The sequence below is a fragment of the Dermacentor andersoni genome, chromosome 9, assembly GCF_023375885.2.
Source record: "Dermacentor andersoni chromosome 9, qqDerAnde1_hic_scaffold, whole genome shotgun sequence".
NCBI classification, from domain to species: domain Eukaryota; kingdom Metazoa; phylum Arthropoda; class Arachnida; order Ixodida; family Ixodidae; genus Dermacentor; species Dermacentor andersoni.
The window spans coordinates 29,786,894-29,806,051 of record NC_092822.1 but is presented as its reverse complement, the minus strand read 5'-3'; the positions used below and the strand labels follow the sequence as shown (position 1 = coordinate 29,806,051).

Below are 19,158 nucleotides of genomic sequence, written 5' to 3'. Positions count from 1 at the left end.
TCTTTCAGTTCTATTCACAATTTACACAAACAATAATTCTGATGGCACTTTTGATAGACTTCAACTACTGCAAATATTTGTGATTCTGCCTAATTTTTTGGGTACCTCACCTACCGCGAAATGCGCTGAACCAAACCGAAATTCGAGCCCACTGTCCTGACTTCATTCAGTGTGTCTGAGCATATAGGTTACAGCTTTCCTAAATACATTCTCCAAATTTATTATTAATATGGTGGCCTAGTTTATTTTAGGTAATTACCTAGCTTTATATGTAAAACAGAAATCTTCAGCTGCTCAGCATTACTACGAGAAATATGCTGTTAAGACCGTTTTTAAGGAAGCGCATTTTAATGTTTCCCTCAAGAGAGAGAGCGAGAGAGAGAAATGAAGAGGGAAAGGTAGGGAGGTTAACCAAGGACGTGGCCGGTTGGCTACCCTACACATGAGGAAGGGGAAAATGGAAGAACAGATAAGGAGAGAAAAGAAAAATAATAGTCAGTCATTCACAGTCGGTCGCAGAGGAATCTCCACTGTGACAAGCGTTTATACAGTTCAGTGACCTTCAAGAAATGGAGAAGGGCTTTTGTGTCCTTTTGCAAGCAAGAACGAATATGCCATGGTCCAAGGATCTTTTCTTCTGAAAGTGCTCGATTGTCTAGCAGGTTGAATTTCGCTTGTAAAGTAGGTCGTTGAGTGTCAAAGGATGGGGTTTCCCCTCAAGTTACGTTAAAAATTCAGTGCACAGTTTTCCTTTGCTGACGACGGTAGGCGTATGCGTTTACATTGTAGCCACACAAACTTAACGAATGCTGCGAATAGCCATGATAAGGCTAACGATGGGGAGCCACTGTGAGATCCGCCATTGTGCTTTCGACGCTGCGCGATCATAAAGTGAGCGCGACGACAAAAGCGACAGCGTGTGGCGTTGCGGAAAGGGAAAGCGACTACAGTCAGCACTGCATTGCTTTGCTGCTACACAACAAATTGTGTGGTTCTCGTTTCATTCAGGTAGAGTGTATTCACTGCCGTGGCGGTGGTGCACTAAAATAATTTAACCTTTAAAGGTGAACAAGGGTGTAAATTGGTCTATAACTAACCCTTACACCATTTACACAATTAACAGTGAAGAATGGCTTAAACTCGTTTATGCCTCACACCCTTACACGCTTTTGAGACCTAAATGTGAATAGGGGTGTAAATTCGTCTATAACTCCCACCCTCACTTTTTGGGTGTGAGAATGTGATCAACAGACCGACTTACACCTTGCTCTCTTTTAAGGGTGTGTGTTATTTTTTGGTGAACGGGGGACTCTCGAGGCGTGCTCCCCTTTGCGCAGCCCTTGCGTGAATGTTTAGTGCTCCAGAAATGTGCAGGGCGCTTAGCTAAAAAAAAAACTGAAAAACAGCGAAGCCTATACTTAGTGGACGCACCTTCAGGCTCCGTACGATCAGCTCTCTAGTGAAACCGGGGCAGCTTTCTGCCTTCCTCTGTTTGCAGGAGCATTGTGCGCGCAAACAGTAGCGTTCGTGCTGAACAGCTGTGTCCATAACAAACCACGGCCGCCTGTAGCACTATTCACCACGTGCGGTGCTGATTTGGCCTCAACAAGTGCCGTATGAGAGGAGCACCAACTGCCTGCGTCTTTTTCGTCTTTCTTTTTTTCTGTGCCAGCACCGCTCGCCGGCTTGCCTGTGGTGCCATGGAGTTGTGCTACCTTTTTTTCTTCAATGTTTTATTGTTGTGCATGCACTCAACGTGGTTCTCTTTCGCATGGAGCCCGTTGGTAGCACGAGGCCTGTTCACTCTGATTGAAATTTACCATTGCAAAGACTTGAGTGACGAAATCGCTGACGTTAAAGCACTGTTGCGTACTCGGCAGCACCCCCCCCCCCCTCAGATTCTCTGGCATTCGGGAGCAGGTAGCATGACGGCATGGATTGGAATGAAGAGGCCTTGCGCTGTTCAGGTGGTGTTGGCGTAGCCCACTCTTTGTGCGCAGGTTGTCTTAGCAATTCCTGACGTTCACGATAAAACATGCGACAAGTGAAAAAAAAACTGACTGAACTGGATGTCCAGCGAAGCTGTTGAAAACCACCGCAAGAACTGCTTAGGGGGTATCCAATGCTTTATTTAGATTAATGGTCGTAATGGGACTAACGGTAAATATAATGGCACCCCGCTGTTGGTCGTATTGCCTGTTATTTTTTCCCTTTGCCACTCCATGTATTCACGATGCTCCTTGGGTGTCCTAACAATGCGTTGCCTACCCATAGCGGTGCTGCAACAACGTTGAAATCGGTTCCTAGGCTGCTTCTGTTATATACGAACGGCTAGTGACGTCACTCCCCAACGTCGAAAGCTGTCGTCCTCGCGGCAGCCTGCACAACAGGGAAACGTATGCGAGGAGCCGCTACGTCCTTCGCATTGTTATCAGGTGTGCTTTATCATCAATTATGCGGTACGGATGCTTGTTTTGTGCTTGTTCTTTATTGAAACGAATGCATTTTTGTATATTGTATGCGTGATACCAAAGAATGTGTGCCCCTTTTCGCCTCACTCTGCTGAGTGCTTGAGGCCTGCTTCACCTTCGGTGCGGATCAGCCCGGTATTTGACTACCTCCGGAACGGGCTCACATTTTTGCCCACGGACATCAACACGAACTACGAACGAGAGGCTAACAGCTTCGCTGTAAAACAAAGAAATCCAACTGCAACAGAAAGCATCAGTCGCTTTGTTTTATTGATAAACGCAGACAGTACAAGAGCAATGCATACGACGGTTCGGTACCTGCTTTTCAAAAAACGCGAAATCGGGCAACTTGCATGCGCTTTTCTTTTACAAAGCATTCATAGCATAAATATAAACCAGCAAAAAATTCGCGCGGTACACTTCCCGGGCTTTTGCGGGCTTCTTTCAGGATAAAAAAAAAAAAACTGTCATGCCGCATGTATTCCCTTTTCTCGTGCTGGTAATATCTGCCTCCTCGTATAACCCACCTCCAGAACACGAATTACGCTATCTGCCGCTGGCGATTTCTAAGGATTCCGTATAACTTAGAAAGGACCAGCCGGTATGTAGGTCATATAAGTAAGACATCAGCAGTGGCCGTATACAGTGTGACTCAACTATCGTGCACTAAGATTTAAAAATATGCAAATGCCATGTAGCTGTACAGAACCAAGGTAATGTTGTTTGCCGTCGCTTGGAGATACTCTGATTATTTTTTGCATTCCGCCTAATTACATATTTAGTCTTATAATAAGGGTTCGACGAAAGCTCCTTTGGTCAGGCATGGAATGAGGAGAATCACGCTCACTGACTAAGTCTGATAAAACATCTGAGAGAGAGAGACAGAGGAAATGGGAAAGCTGGGGAGGTTAACCAGAGGGGAATATCCGGTTTGCTACCCTACGCTGGGGAGAGAGCGGAGGGGAAGGTAAAATGATAAAACAGTAGAGATAAAGAAAGAAAGGAGCATAGACATACAATCACATTCGATCACTCTCGCCGCATACTGTCACCGCACAGCAGATCTGACGTTTCGGAACCGCGTACGGGTTCCTCGTTGAGTGAGTTGGACAGGAAATTTTCGTCACTTATGCCGCCAGCATGTGACTTAAGGAGCGTATGTAGATGGCAGGTATAGTCCCAGCTGTCGGGTGCGGAAACTGGAGCTGCTGCACTGGTCAACGATACAGGTCTGTCAACGATACAACGAAAACCGCAACATTTTGTGGGATATTCTGGAAAGGAAAGCCTCTGACGACGATTGCAGACAGCTTTTAAGAGATATTTACCTTGAAATACCCATTTGCTATTTCGTGGCCCTGTTTTGTCACTGTCTGTTCACTGTTTTCAGTGAATACGATACAAAATGATTTTTAACGGATAGTTTCAGACCTAGCTTATCGCCGTCCTGTCAAGAGATGTTAGCCAGACGCTGCATATTACTTTGCTTGTCCGCTAGCAGCACAATATCGTCCGCATAAAACAAACCTGGAAGCTTCTGCTCAACTACTGTGTCTGCCTGTTTGTATGAGAGATTAAACCCGATATTACTGCACTGTAGCGCCCTTTCCATCCTCACCATGTACATCATAAACAGGAGTAGGGATAAAAGGCACCCCTCCCTCAGTCCCTTGTTGATATGAACTTTCTCCTCGCTCCTCCCCTTTTTCATTCAAGCCTCTCGTAAAAGGTTATAAATACCTTGACATATGAAAGAACAGGCCTGGAGTGCGGCCAGTTCACGGCCTGTTCCCATTGACCAGAGTCGGTAATGCACTCCTTCACCAGAGCAGGATTGTCCACCCCGGAGCAGTACTTGCCCACAACCTCCTACATGAATACAACAATCAAACCCCGTCCCTCAGTCCACAGCAGCTGCGAAGTAACTGACCACGGCAGCGGTCAAGCCTGTGACGCAGCAGAGGGTGCTAAGAATCTCTGGGTCCCCGCAGGGGCGTCTGCATCAGCAGGCGTTTGGTGTGTTGCGACACCACGTACCCGAGCACACGAGGGTTGGACCCTCCCGCGTGCAACCATGCGCGGCTTAGCTTTGTCCGGAGAAAAGGGGATCCTGGGGGTTTAGCCAATGCCGGGTGTTTGGACCTTTACGGCTCCTCGGTGGCGGCAACAAACCTCTTCGGCTTCTGCTTCACGTAGACGGCACCCCCGGACTGACCCACCCGGGGGAAATCGGTAGTTGCCTTTTCCTGCTTCTCTCTCTCCCTCCAATCTTCGTCTTTCTCTTGCTTTTCATCTTTCCAGTTTTCCCCTAGCTTCCGCTTACTTCCAATTTTTTCAGGCAGCAAGGGTTAACCTTGTGTGAATAACCGACCTAGGTTATCTCATATTTGCTTATAGTGATAAGGTACAGCTGGCGTTTGCAGGACCTGTTTTTACAGTCCCTGTGACGCCTCCTTGTAGGGCTGCACGGTGGGAGGCTGGCGTTATTGCTGAAAATTCAATTCCTTTATGGCGACCTTTATGGGTTCCGGACAGGATTCCTTTATGGGTTACGGACTGGATTCAAAGGAAAGGGAAGCGTAGCAGGAGGCGGCAGAAAGTTAGGTGGGCGGATGAGATTAAGAAGTTTGCAGGGATGACATGGCCACAATTAGTACATGACCGGGGTTGTTGGAGAAGTATGGGAGAGGCCTTTGCCCTGCAGTGGGCGTAACCAGACTAATGATGATGGCGACCTCTTTCCCTCCGCTTCCTGATCGCCCTCAAAAAAAGGGCACACCCATGAAGTATTTCAGTTTTTTGGTCGGCAAAAAGAATATTCCCCTCGTTTTCACGTGATCCACTCTGAAAAGCCAGCTAAACCAGTGCGAACAATCTCTCCATTCCTTGTTTCTAAGACACTGACTGAATTCTTCGGCCCACGTTATAAGGCGTCGAGGATGGCAAGCGGTGATCTCCTCTTGGAGCTCCGCGATCAGAAACATTACGAGAAATTGACAAAACTAGTGTCATTTGGGGAAACCCAAGTAATTGTAATCCCGCACCGTACGATGAACACAAGCAGCGGTGTTGTCTTGGACGATGACTTGCTGGAGCTCACTGAGGAGGAACTCTTGGAGGGCTTCAGTGGGCAGAATGTTATCAATGTTAAAAGAATAAAGATCAGGCGTGACAGCAAAGAAATGAAGACCAAACACCTTATATTGAATTTCGGCTCAAGTATTCTGCCAGAGTCTGTAGAGGCCGAGTACATCAAGCTCCGTGTTAGGCCATATGTACCAAATCCCCTCAAATGTTTCAAATGCCAACGTTTCGGCCACAGTTCGCAGAGCTGCCGAGGCCGTCAAATCTGTGCGAAGTGCAGTGCCCACGAACATACTTCTGAAGCTTGCAAGAACACTCTCCATTGTGTAAACTGGGATGGGGAGCACACCGCGTACTCGCGGTCGTGCCCGTCTTGGAAAAAAGAAAAGGAAATTGTCACGATCAAAGTGAAAGAAAATATATCGCTCAAGGAGGCACGCAGGCGGGTGACATACCAGCCTAAGATCAGCTTTGCGGAAGTGGCGCGTCAGGGGGCAGCGCCACAACGGTCTGCGGTGGCTGTCCGACTCACACCCAGTGAGGCGGCAGAAGCGCCATCCGCCCCCCCCCCCCCGGCGGCTGCAGCTAGCGCTGTTTCGCCAACCAGCAGAACGGGCCATCTACCTCTGGGCATGTGCCCCCAAAGGCTCGTCCAACGTGCCGAGGCCTTCACGCCAAACAAAGCGCTCGGAAGAGCGCGTCTCCAGTGCCTCGCAAGACGCGATGGACACAACTACCAGCAAGTTGGCGCCACCAGCGCCTAAGGAGCGGCGAAGCACTCTCGATGGCTTCAAAAGAGACAAAACTCCCGTCACGGTGCCTTAAAAAGGCCCGTGAGCTAATCCTCGTCTCTTAAACACAGAGCACCCAACACATATAGCATAATAGATACACAAATACTACAATGGAATGTTAGAGGACTTCTACACAACCTCGACGACATTAAAGAGCTCCTAGATGAATATAGACCAAATGTGCTGTGTGTTCAAGAAACGCACCTCAAACATACGCAAACTAATTTTCTCCGACAGTACGCTATTTTTCGTAAAGACCGTGATGACACTGTCGTGTCGTCCGGGGGTGTGGCCATTATAGTTGCCAAAATGTTCGTTGCCGGGAATTAAGACTTCGTACGCCCCTAGAGGCAGTTGCTGTCCGAGTAGTATTGTTTAACAAATTAGCCACCATTAGTTCCAAATACATTCCTCCAAATTACCAACTTCACAAAACAGAATTTCAAAACTATATAGATGAATTTCCGACAACTTACATAGTTGTCGCCGCCTTAAACGCACATAACACTCTGTGGGGAGACTCTCGTTGCGATGCGAGAGGTCTCCTAATTGAAAGCTTTCTCTCCTCCTCAGGAGCATGTATAATTAACAAGAAAGAGGCGACGTACTACAGTGTGGCACATGACACGTACTCATCAATAGACTTAAGTATAATATCGAGTACACTAACTCTGTATATTGAGTGGAGTGTTCTGAAGAACTGCTTTGGGAGCGACCACATTCCAATTATTTTAAACTTAACCAAACAGGATGGATGCTCGCCATATTTTCCGCAATAGAACATGAACTCAGCCAACTGGGAACTGTTCCAAGAGCTGACGTATTTAGGCGAAGATAACGTTGCTGGTTTTAATATAGACGACGCTGTGGCATATCTAACAGGTTTTATTATTGACGCTGCAACTAAATGTATCAAGCAAACTAATGGTTTGGCAAGTAAACGTCGCATCCCATGGTGGAACGACGAATGTCGGAAAGCACTACAATATCAAAATAAGGCCTGGAGATGGCTTCGAAATTGTCCAACCACCGAAAACATTATTAACTTCAAGCAAGTCAAGTCACAAGGCTGGACAACACGTCGACGAGCAAAGAGAGGAAGCTGGGATAGGTACATCTCTAGTATAAATTCATACACTGATGAAACAAGAGTATGGAATAGGGTAAATAAGTTAATAGGCCGGGAGTCACATCCTCTACCGTTAGTAAGTAGCCAAGGTGATAGCCTGGAAAATCAGGCGGATTCTCTAGGCGACCACGTTCAATATATCTCGAGTGCATCGCACTATACAGAAACATTTCTAAGACGCAATGAACGCGAGGAGTGGCATCCCCTAAACCGCAAAGGCTCATCGAGTGATGCTTACAATCGTCCATTTACATTGGCGGAACTTAAGGCGTCTCTGGTTTTTTGCAACCAGTCGGCGCCAGGTGGCGATTGTATTATGTGCGAAATGATTAGGCACCTACACCTTTAAGCACTGGAACCACTTCTATCACTTTTCAATACCATGTGGGCGGCGGGGTACATTCCATCGTCCTGGAAAGAAGCTATGGTTATTCCCACACTTAAACAAGTGAAAGATCCGGCCTTAACCAGCAGCTACAGGCCAATAGCGCTAGCAAGCTGTCTGTTCAAAGCTTTTGAAGAAATGGTAAACCGACGCTTAATCAGCTTCCTAGAGAGCAACAATAAACTAGACCACCTTCAATGCAGTTTCCGAGAGGGAAGGACGACAATAGACCACCTTGTCCGCATTGAGGCAACCATTAGAGATGCGTTCATTCATAAACAGTTTTTACTTTCAGTGTTTCTGGACTTAGAGAAAGCGTACGACACGACGTGGCGATATGGGCCCCGCCGCAATCTTTGCGCGATGGGCGTCCGTGGGAACATGTTAAACACAATTGAAAGCTATCTGTCTAACCGCAATTTTCGCGTAAAGGTTGGTAATGTCTTATCTAAATCATTCACCCAAGAAACTGGTGTTCCGCAAGAGGGCGTACTTAGTTGCCCACTGTTTATTGTAAAAATGAACAGCCTACATACAGTCGTTCCACGGGCAATGTTTTATTCCGTTTATGTTGACGATGTACAAGTAAGTTTCAAATCTTGCAATATTGCTGTCTGCGAACGACAAGTGATGCTTGGGATAAACAAATTGTCTAAATGGGCGGATAATAACGCCTTCAATATAAACACCCAAAAAAGTACCTGCGTACTCTTCTCAAACAAGAGGTGGGTAGCACCACTGCCTAGTATTACGATCAAGGGAGACCACGTCTCTGTGAGCAGCCAACATAAATTCCTGGGAATCACTTTAGATTCAAAGCTCACGTTTATTCCCCATATTCAAAATCTGAAAATAAAATGTTTGAAAACAACGAACCTTCTGAAGCTTCTGTCACGCACTGCATGGAGTAGTGATCGAAAGTGTCTTTAGAACTTATATAGCAGTCATGTCCGCTTCCGCCTTGAATATGGAGCAATAATTTATAATTCTGCAACACCAAGTGCATTAAAAATCCTAGACCCCGTCCACCACCTGGGTATCCGTCGCGCAGCGGACGCTTTCAGAACAAGTCCAATGCATAGCCTCTACGTAGAGTCAAATCAGTGGTCACTTCATCGACAACGGTCATATAGCAGTTTCACATACTTTCTGAGAGTACAAGCGAACAATGATCATCCTTGTTATTCAACCACAAACGATATCGCCGCTGCTACGCTCTTCCATAACCGGCCTGCAATGAGGAAGCCGTTTGCTTTGCGTGTGAGGAACCTAATAGAGGAAATGGGTGTACATTGAACATTGTCCTATGACTGAAGCGAAACTGTTACCGTCATGGCAGTGGCAAATCATAGACTGTGATATGTGGTTTGTAGATGTCGGGAAACATGCGCCAGAGCCATATATTACAATGCATTTTTTAGAACTCCAGTATAAGTACTCTTGCACCGAGTTTTACACGAACGCTTCCAAGTCGGATGCAGGGGTTTCTTACGCAGCCACCGGCCCATCTGTTTCAGAATCCGGTGCGCTGCACCCGGAAACTAGTATATTTACGACAGAAGCCCATGCACTATTGTCGACAGTGAAGCATATAATGAAATCATAACTTCGACAACCAGTCATATATACAGACTCTCTAAGCGCCGTAAAAGCCCTGAATTCACTCTCTAAACACAAGAAGCCTGTACTTGTTGAGCTCTACTCCGTTCTGTGTAGAGCATACATATCTAACTAGCAAATCTTCATATGCTGGGTACCTGGCCATAGACGTATTGAGGGAAATGTTCTAGCAGACCAAATGGCCAGATAAATTACATCGCGAGCTAGTCTTACCTCTGCGGTCCCTGCTACTGATCTGAAGCCTCTATTACAAAGAAAAGTACGGAACCACTGGCGACGCTAGTGGGACGCGGAAACAAATAATAAGCTCCACGTGATAAAGCCACAGTTAGGATTCTGGCCTTTTGTAGCCAAATCACGCCGAATAGATGTCCTATTCTGTCGTCTCAGAATAGGACACACGTTTGGCGCCCATAATTTTCTACTCCCCGGAAGTGACCCTCCAATCTGTGGTAGATGCGGGGAGCGGCTTACCGTCCTCCACGTCCTCCTGGAGTGCCGGGCACTCGAAGCGGAGAGAAACATTTCTCTCTTGCATACCGTTACTACATTCTTCTTCACCCGGCTATATTTCTTGGCAGAGAACCCCTTTTTAATATCAAGGCAGTCCTCAATTTCCTAAATGATGTTGTCCTACATGTTATAAGCCCATTACATTCGTAGATCATCCACGTTACAGAGGATGCCGCTGCGATAATTGTTTTGCATAGCACATGCCTCCAGACCCTTGTGTTTCAAGGGATCTAAGGAAGCAGTAGTGCTCTAGCCAATCTTAAAACGTTATATATTTTTACACATCGTATCAATCTTTTTAAATGCATCTTAATGTTCATAGCACACGTCATACGCCATCGCCATAATCTTATTATACAGATTTGACGTACTTTAGAGTGACTACTTTTTAAGGCCCCTTTACAGCCACATTGCTCCAACGACATAGAACTCATTAAGTATATTGCGAACCCATTACCATAGACATGGCGCTCTTTGGCCATATTTGGCCCTTGCGCCATTAAAAATCAAACATTCGTTCATTCAAGAATCTCTGGGTTCGGACAGACTGCCAGGACACATGCACGATATTCTGCGATTTCAAGCTTGCTCTTCAAACGATTAAGTGCGTGCTCAGACGGGGACCGTATTGAAGCATAGCTTTCTTTGCCTCATCCTTCGACTTTCCCACTGCTGCTGCTGCTGTGAGCTGCTGTCGCACACACCGCCTCAGGGGGTGGTTCAGAGCGTGTATAGATGAGAAGCATGAGTGAGAGAGGAAAGGCGACGGGAGAAGCTCGTTTTCACCTAACCGCGTCAAATGTGCACAATGCCCCCTGGAGCTCCCTGGCCATCGCCATGTTAGCCGCTTGACAGTAATTATCCGTAACTCCCCCCAGAAGCATTGCGGAAACTGCAGCGCTTCCTTTATACTAACGTGCGAGGCCAGAGGGGACGCCGAGAGAACTGTAGAGAGAAGTGAAGAAGAAGGAGAGGGAGGTAAGAGGCAGCTCCCAAGTAAGAGAGGGGGGAGGTGACGTGAGAAGGCAGCGAAACCCCCCTACTAAACGACAGCGGTTGCGGGAAAACAGCATAAGCTTAAGTTCAGGGTACGGTGCAGTACGTTGCTGCTATTTCTGAAAAATAAACGGCATGAAAATATGTCAAGCGGGGAACTTACGCAGGGCGTTCACAAGCAGAGCCGCGTTAATTAAAGCGCACCGCAGCGTCCAGGAGACACTGCGGAAGCGGTCGAATGTCAAATCAACACTTGTGTGCCCGCCACGTTAGATTTACGGCTATGGTATTGCTAGAGGCCGGGGATTTGATCACAATCATGGCAACCGCATTTCGACGGGGTGAAATAGAAAATGCACGTGCACTTAGATTTTGGGACACGTTAAGGAACATCACGGTGTCAAAATTAATCCGGAGTCCGCCACTACAACTTGCCTCATAATCTGAGTGTGGTTTTGGCACGTACAGCCTAATAATTTAATTCCAGTTTAATACTTCTGTCTCAATGCGATGTGCCATGTGAGGGAATGACAACGTTCAACCCCCTCAGAGGTTATAAAATATGGCGCACAACAACGCCTCAAGCAAACACCTTTCTGAGCGTGTTCTGTGTACTACGCAGACAAACAGCAGTGTTTACGCAAGGTAACGTTCAACATAAACTCGCCACTGTCGTGTGTTAGCCTAAACGTTGAAGAATTTAAGCATTAGGCGTCAACATCAACGCTAATTATCGTCGATCAAAGCATTCAGCACTGAAAGCTTCACTTACAACGATTCCCACAGTGTGTTCAATCTTTATAATGTTTATTCAATAGCTATATAAATTATAGAGCATCTCGACCATGCAAATAAAAATGGCCACACTGTCACCTTTCAGTGAATACCTTCACATTGCAGCGTCATAGGGAACGAACAGGTAGAGGCTGAAGCGAAAACTCTTTAAACAATGCTTCAGCACTACGGTTTCCGTTTTCAATAACATATACTCACGCCCTACTTCGTTACTTCTCTCCACCTTGCGGGTTTCCGCAGAACTACTACGTCAAACACTTGCCTTTGCTTCGTGTTGTCGACAAATTCGACTTCGCCCTGCCATCTGCTAGCCGCCTGGTTATCTCAGATGGTAGAGCGGCTGCCCCAGAAAGGCGGTGGTCCCGGGTTCGAGTCCCCGACCACGACGAGTTTTTCTTCAAATATGGGGCTTTTCTTTCGAGGAACCCGTGTGGGTTTCCTTTGTAGCAATTGCTACGAACAGGTGGATGTCTGATTTTCCTTTTATTCCCTACTTCGTTGTGTAATACGCAACCGTATGTTGGAACATTGGACCCCACCATATCGATGACACAAGTAAGTACACAAATAGGATCAAGAAATGAAATTTTGTATGCCGGACAAGCTCAAAAAAAGCCGAACAAGCATGGTTCACAGGATTCGCCTTGGTGTCGCATTCACCAACCGTTATAGGCATCTGATAGGTTGCAGTGATACTAGCACAAACTACGAATGCTGTGAGGTACCAGAAACACTTGATTATACATTTTGCATGTGTCCCGCGTACGTGCAAGAACGAGAGCAGCTGGTCTCTTCCATTGCAGACGTCCATAAGAGGCCGCTATCAGACGAGTTTCTTTTAGGTTCTTGGTCTAATGCAAGCAGCGCTGCCCTGAAAACAAGTGCCGCTACACCCATTCTCGAAGCAGCTGGGCTGGACGCATGGCTTTAGAGATACTACAACTCTGTGAACTTGTATATACGCATGTCTTCCTAATACTGTCATCACCATTCATCAGCCTTTTTCCTCCCAGTCCTTTTTCCCCAGTGTAGAGTAGCAGGCGAGAGCAAATTACAGCTGAGGCCGACTTCTCTGCCTTTCCGTAAATAAATCTCTCTCTCTCGTCGTCTTGTAGTGATAGTCGTGGTCCGGAGCAGTGGTGGAGCCGCCGCGGACTCTTGCGGGATTTTCGACGTGGGCCGCTTGAAGGTAGGCCGTACAAAAGACCGCGAGCTTGCTTGCCGTGCTGGTCGTCGTCCGCGCACTTACGACTGCTTTTGGTGGCACTCACGTCTTTCTTCTCATAGTCCATGTAATTTTCTTGCTGTTCGAAAACCAGTTGCACTGCATCTGGGCACGACTGCCAAAATCTCCTCATAACTAGAGAGAGTGTGCGGGGAACCTGTGACTGCATGCGCCACCAAATGATTCCTCTCAAACCCCGGACCTGCACCGTTACCTTGGAGCAGATCCGTCGACATGACGAATAGTAGAAATCAGGGGGGAGGTGGTAATTACATAACACGGCTAGGCAATAAATTCTTTACCCATAAACGCTTTTGCCAAAAAACAAGCATTCTCGCGCCAAAACCTCACTTCCGGATTCAAAATCGAGTTTGACCTTTCTCCTTCCATATTCGTTGATTACAGTCCGGACTTGGACGATGCGGCGTATTGTACTTCGCTGGTGGCGTCGGAGTGTTATCATGTTGCTTCCAGAAACCGTTTACGGCGTACCCGTCTTCTCTTCCCGCTCGCCTTGATGACCTCGTACCCCGGTCCACTGCCACGCAGGTCATGGTTTGCGATCCGTCGTCGGGCGAGCGGGAGTCGAAGCCGCGGGCGCAGTTTGCGAGAAGGACACTCTCTTCGTTGACCCGCTGATTTGTTGTTGCTTGTTTGTTGAATCCTCGAGTGACACGGCGCAGTCGGAGCTATAAACTGATGCGCACGTACGGAGCTGCGCTGCAGAGTTAGCTGTGCCTAAAGCACCACCCAAAACAAGCACAGAGGAAAGGAGTCGAACTAGCTTGAATGTACCATTTTTCCCGAGACACAGACAACATAAGCATGCACTGTAGTCGGCGACAGCCTAAGGATGTAATGACGAATGCAGGACGTGCTGTTCGGGTAATAGCGAGCTTGTAGCAATGACACGCATAGTCAATTACGTTCGCCCATTCACGGAACTACTCCGTTAAAGAAGACATTAAAACCTATGTTTGGTTCACAACATATAAAGAAAGCTTTGTGGGGAATCTGTGAATTCCTTATAGAATGCGGAATAGGCAACAGAAATAAAAATGAAAGTTCGTAGAAAGAAATGAAAAATATTGTTGCATAGTTTAGTAGCGAATCATGCACGTTGAACAACGTTCAAGCTTGAACACGCCCCGTGTTGTGCTAAGCTATGCTCACGTGTAGAAAAAGTCTGCGTAAATAACGTGACTCAGCAATGATGATCTTCACCATCTTACATCGAAACTTTTACAATGGCACTATGCATTGGTTAGTCTTCTCCAGTGAAGATGTATTAGCGTGAACTACTCCTTCAAGTGATCCACCGTGATCTATGTTCCGCCCACAAGCTCCAATGGGAAATGTTTATGTTGTAAATCTACGGGTGCTTAAAAGAAAAATGAAAAGAACGCAATAGAAGAGAAAGTTGATTGAAAAGGAAGCAAGAGGTCTTAGCATCAGCTTGGTTAGTAGTCCTCCATACACAACTGCGCAGCAGCTAGGTCTGTGCTACACGAGAATGCGCGCAGGCTTGTGGTATGCACAAGCAGCTCAAACATTTTTTCTACTTATGGGGTTTTACGTACAAAACCACTTTCTGATTATGAGGCACGCCGTAGTGGAGGACTCCGGAAATTTTGACCAACTGGGATTCTTTAACGTGCACCAAAATCTAAGTACACGGGTGTTTTCGCCTCCATCGAAATGCAGCCGCCGTGGCCGGGACTCGATCCTGCGACCTCGTGCTCAGCAGCCCAACACCACAGCCACTGAGAAACCATGGCGGGTTACTTCAAACATTAAAGTCTCCCACATCAGCCGCATTTCGATGAGGGTCAAATACGAAAACACCTGTGTACTTAGATTTCATTGCACGTTACAGAACCCCAGGTGGTCTAAGATATTCCGGAGTGCCCTGCTATGGCGGGGCTCATAATAAGGCCGTGGTTGTGGCACCCAAAAGCCAATATTTTTATTAACATTAAGGTCTGAGCTGTCTTGTTGAGTGGAAATTATAATAAACTCTAGCCACGTGACTTGTTTTTTTCTGTCACAGCTACATTTTCATATCAAAAGCAATGCCACACAAAGGCCAAAAAACATTCACTGTGAAAGTTCAAAATAGTGTAACATCTTTTATGACTTCGTTTTAAAGACAACGGGCTGTTATTAAATGCTGCGGGAAAGGGGATAAAGAATTCAGAGCGAACAGCTCGTTTTCTGTCTGCGAATCGTCCGCGTCACAGCTGCACATTTACAGCTTGAGAAGCCTTCATAATGGACTGACGCCACGTACATAACTGCTATCCAACCTAGCCAGCGTAACCCTGAAATAAGCGCTCGTTGTGTCTGGCACGAGCAATTTTGGCGTTTCAAGAACGATGTACTTGTACTTCGTGCAGTAGAGGTATTCAAGTTGGCATCTTTTTTAAACTAAGAAGTGAAACACTGAGTTGGACCCCCCTGGTCACTGAATCATGACGAATCATGACCTAAAACGAAGTCGAAGTTTATAGCTAGTCAACCTACAATCGAAGAATGTTGTTGTACATGTATCGTTTCAAATTTTGGGTGCATGATCATGTCTTTAAAATTTGCATTGACCTGTGTGATACACTGTAGAAGTAATTGTTTTACTGATTGTTTCATAGGGTTTTACGTCCGAAATCTACGCTGGCGCTCAGATATGACGCCGTAGTAAAAGGCTCCGGATTAATTTTGACCACCCACAATCCTTTAATAGGCCGCCAAATCTAAATACAGGAGATATTTTGCATTTCGCCCCACTGAAAAATGTGGCCGCCATGGCCGGGATCTAACCTACGACGATTAAAGACAATCGTCAACGTCTAGTTCCAAAAATGGCACATAAACTCACGCATAAGGAATCACAGTGTGCCTATATTGTATGAGTTTAGGGTGACTGCTGTCCGCTTATACATCTTTTATGGTGTCCTTCTTTGCCCATAAGTTTTGTTACGAAGGCCAAACACTCTTGTTTGCACCTTTACTGGAACTCGTAGGTTCTCGGACAAAGTAAACGGGACACAGAAGCTACAGGGAAGTCAACACAAACGTCTCCACTGGTTTCATATTAGTCTTTGTAGCATGCTAAAGGACGACGACTAAATAAGTAGTGAGACAGGCTCTGTCAACTATCTTTGCAATTGTGTCAGCTCCCTTTGCCAGACGCAATGCGAGCTGTGCAGTGCAATTTTTCTGAGGCGTACTTGCCGTCAAAGAAGGCTTTCTTGCGAAATGAGGTTGCTTACAAGGTTGCTTACGAGGAACAATCAATATCCTACGCGCAATCTAGCTTGATCCACTCACGACTTCGACCGGAGCCCCACTTCTTTATTATTATTTTTTTCGTTTTTTTATTTGCCTTCAAAGTGACGGAGACGAGAAAATGTGAGAAAGCCTCCGACTGCTGCTCCGGAAGTGGCTTTATATCAAATGCGTGTGCTCCACTTCCCATTCCACTCCACTCCTTTCTTTAATAGAGGTTGAGAGAGAGGGAGACGCGGAAAGGGTTGAACAGTTGTAGCCCCTCGGCGGCTCTGTATGCCGGCGGGCTAGGTTTAAGAACGCCCTTGCTTTTTCGAGGGCACAGAGCGATTATTGGCGGATGGAACTGCTCACTGCGACGTCGCTTTCGTGAGAGAGCTAGCCTGTCGCAGTCTCTTGTTGGCCGTCAACTGATCGCCTCCTCCACGACTCGCTTGTTTTAACACGTCTTTCTCGCACACTCGTACCCGAAAAGGTAGGACTACCGGAGCGCGAATGCCCTGCGTTTCGGTGTGTAGCGCATACTTTGTCGGATCGCTTCGAAGACAGCTCGCTGTTCTCTACGTCTGACAACATCGAGCGTCGGTCTGAATTCCCCACGCATCATTGCCAAGTCGACCGGACTCGTCCTGAGGAACCTCCGGTCAGTTGAGCAGGGGCGTTCAGCGATGGCATCTTGTCCCTTGTCCGTGATCCTGGTCTGTGCCTGCGCGGAGTTGGCGAGAGAACTTGCGGCGGGGCGGCAGATCGAGGTGACGTTTGAAGATGAAAGGGAATCACTGCACCACATTCTGTTCCGTCAGAATTCTTCGCCAGCGCCCCGACATCATGTTCCGATTCAGGTGGGCACAGCGGGTAATGCGTTGCGCATTCAATAGTAGAAACTTTATTGCTGTCGCAGTGGTAGTGGTGTCTCCGTTGTATACTCGTAATAGTAGCTAGCGGTAGGAGTACAATTAACATAGTAGGATGGTATCCAAGAGCAATATTAGTAGCTGTGATACTTACAGTTTATATTGTATTGATGGTTGCGGTAGTAGTAGTAGTAGCGCTTGTAGTAGTAGTTGTTGTTACTGTTACTCTTCTTATTAGTATTAGTAGTAGTAGCAGTAATTTTTGTGGCACAAATACGACTATTAGAAGTAGTAAGTAGGAAAATTAGTGTTTAAGATAATTGTATTAGTGGCAGGAAAGGTAGTAGCAGGAAAAGGTAAAATGTAGTGCCGGTGTTTGGAAAACTGATCCTAATAATAGTATTAATAGTAGTTGTGAAGGTAATAACGGTAGTGGAAGTACTGGTGGTAGTACTATCAGTGATCTTGGCTCCATTTAGGTCATAAGTATTGCAGTAATATAAGTATTACTGCTATTTGAAGTATGTAGCAGTAGCCGACATTATAATAGCACTATCGGCAACGGAGAAGTCGCACTTTCAGTAACAGTTATATAACGTCAGCAGTTGGAGTACTAAGCGTAGAATCAGTACTCATGGTAGTAGCGATAATAGTATTCGTATCAACGTTGGCAGTGTTGAAATACTGCGCACAATGGTGGTAACAAAGCTGCCATTAATACTAGAAGAATGTGAAGGAATACTAAAAATAGTCCACGTAGTAGCGCCAACAAAGCTGCCAATAACAGTACAACGGTTTACTGTAGTTGCACACGGAGTTCTGAGTACTACATATACAGCATAGTATTGCGACTAAAGATAAATGTTAGTATTTGAACTGGAGGCCATCAAAATTGTGCGCTAGGTATACGTTCCACCAGACTCCTTTGGTAGTTCTGTGCAAATACGGCGTTGCGCAACCTCCTTGAAGCGCCCAGTGCAAGTTTGTTCATTCCCTTACCTGCCTAACATTGTTTGGATTAGTTAGCGGAAGGCGAAAATGTGAATAGGCGAAGCCACGTCTTCCTTGGCGTCGTGGCAACGCGTAGCCTGCACGAACTCGCCGGATGCTTCGCAACAGTGGGTGCTTTCCTTTATCAACTGTGTTGATGCAGGTTTTCACGACCTCGGTCCTTGCGCGTTCTTTTTTGCGTGAACCATTGTCAATATAACAACCCAGTTCTTACTACGACTATGTTATGACACTACGGTTTGAGGTCTACCTACGCTCAGTGACTGCCCTTTTAATGCACGTCTTGTTTCTTATGGTGTGTTTGATGCTCGGCGGAAGCTTATTATAATGTAGCAGGATCTTCTGAAATAATTATTGATTGAGTACTGAGCCTCACTTTCAATGAAACATTCAGGCCAAGTGTTAATAGGGGGTAATCAAAATTTGGGCAGCAAAATCGTATTATTTCGTAACGCTGTACAAAAGACGGGACTACCCGACAACTATACTGCGAAAGATGTGCAAAGAACGAAAGGTAATTACAGACACGCAAGTACACGCACACTCTCGTAGAATCCCGTCCACGCTGGCATGGAGCAGGCACAGGAACGGTCGTCCTCCTGCGAACGTGGAGGAAACAGCCGTAAATCGCACGTTTTCACTCGTGCTTTGTGCAAGTGAACAGCGACGACAAAGAACGTCCTCTCCTTACCACACGTGGTTAGGCGGTGTGTTGAGAATTCTGTTCCTCCCACCGAAACACGGAACTGTTCTCAGTAGCCTGTACACGCTTACTGACGTTGGTGGTCTTCAAAGGAAAAGGCGCGCCACACTCTGAATAAGCCCATAATAACTAGGTGGAAACCGAGGGTAGTCCACGGTGCCTAGGTACGCCGGTCGACGTTTCGCTATGCGGGTCTACCTACTTGAAACAGACGCTAGTCGTAGGGGTTAGTCAAGCGTGTCGCTTCTCTGTGCGTTCGTTAAGGGACGAGAAGTAGGTGCGTGGAAAACCACCTT

The 19,158-nt window shown here is 46.5% G+C and overlaps 1 protein-coding gene across 2 annotated transcripts in view; it reads left to right on the top strand.

Moving 5' to 3' along the window:
- LOC129383813 (uncharacterized) overlaps window positions 1-19,158 on the top strand; it is a 42,880-nt gene that overhangs the window by 16,582 nt on the left and 7,140 nt on the right. The window contains exon 1 of one of the 2 annotated variants that reach the window (XM_055068705.2): window positions 16,599-17,136. The exons of the other annotated variant lie outside the window; for it this stretch is intronic. Coding sequence (XP_054924680.1) covers window positions 16,963-17,136 — 174 coding nt within the window. The 5' untranslated portion in view covers window positions 16,599-16,962. Of the gene's footprint in view, window positions 1-16,598; window positions 17,137-19,158 lie in introns of those variants that run through there. 2 annotated transcript variants of the gene reach the window in all.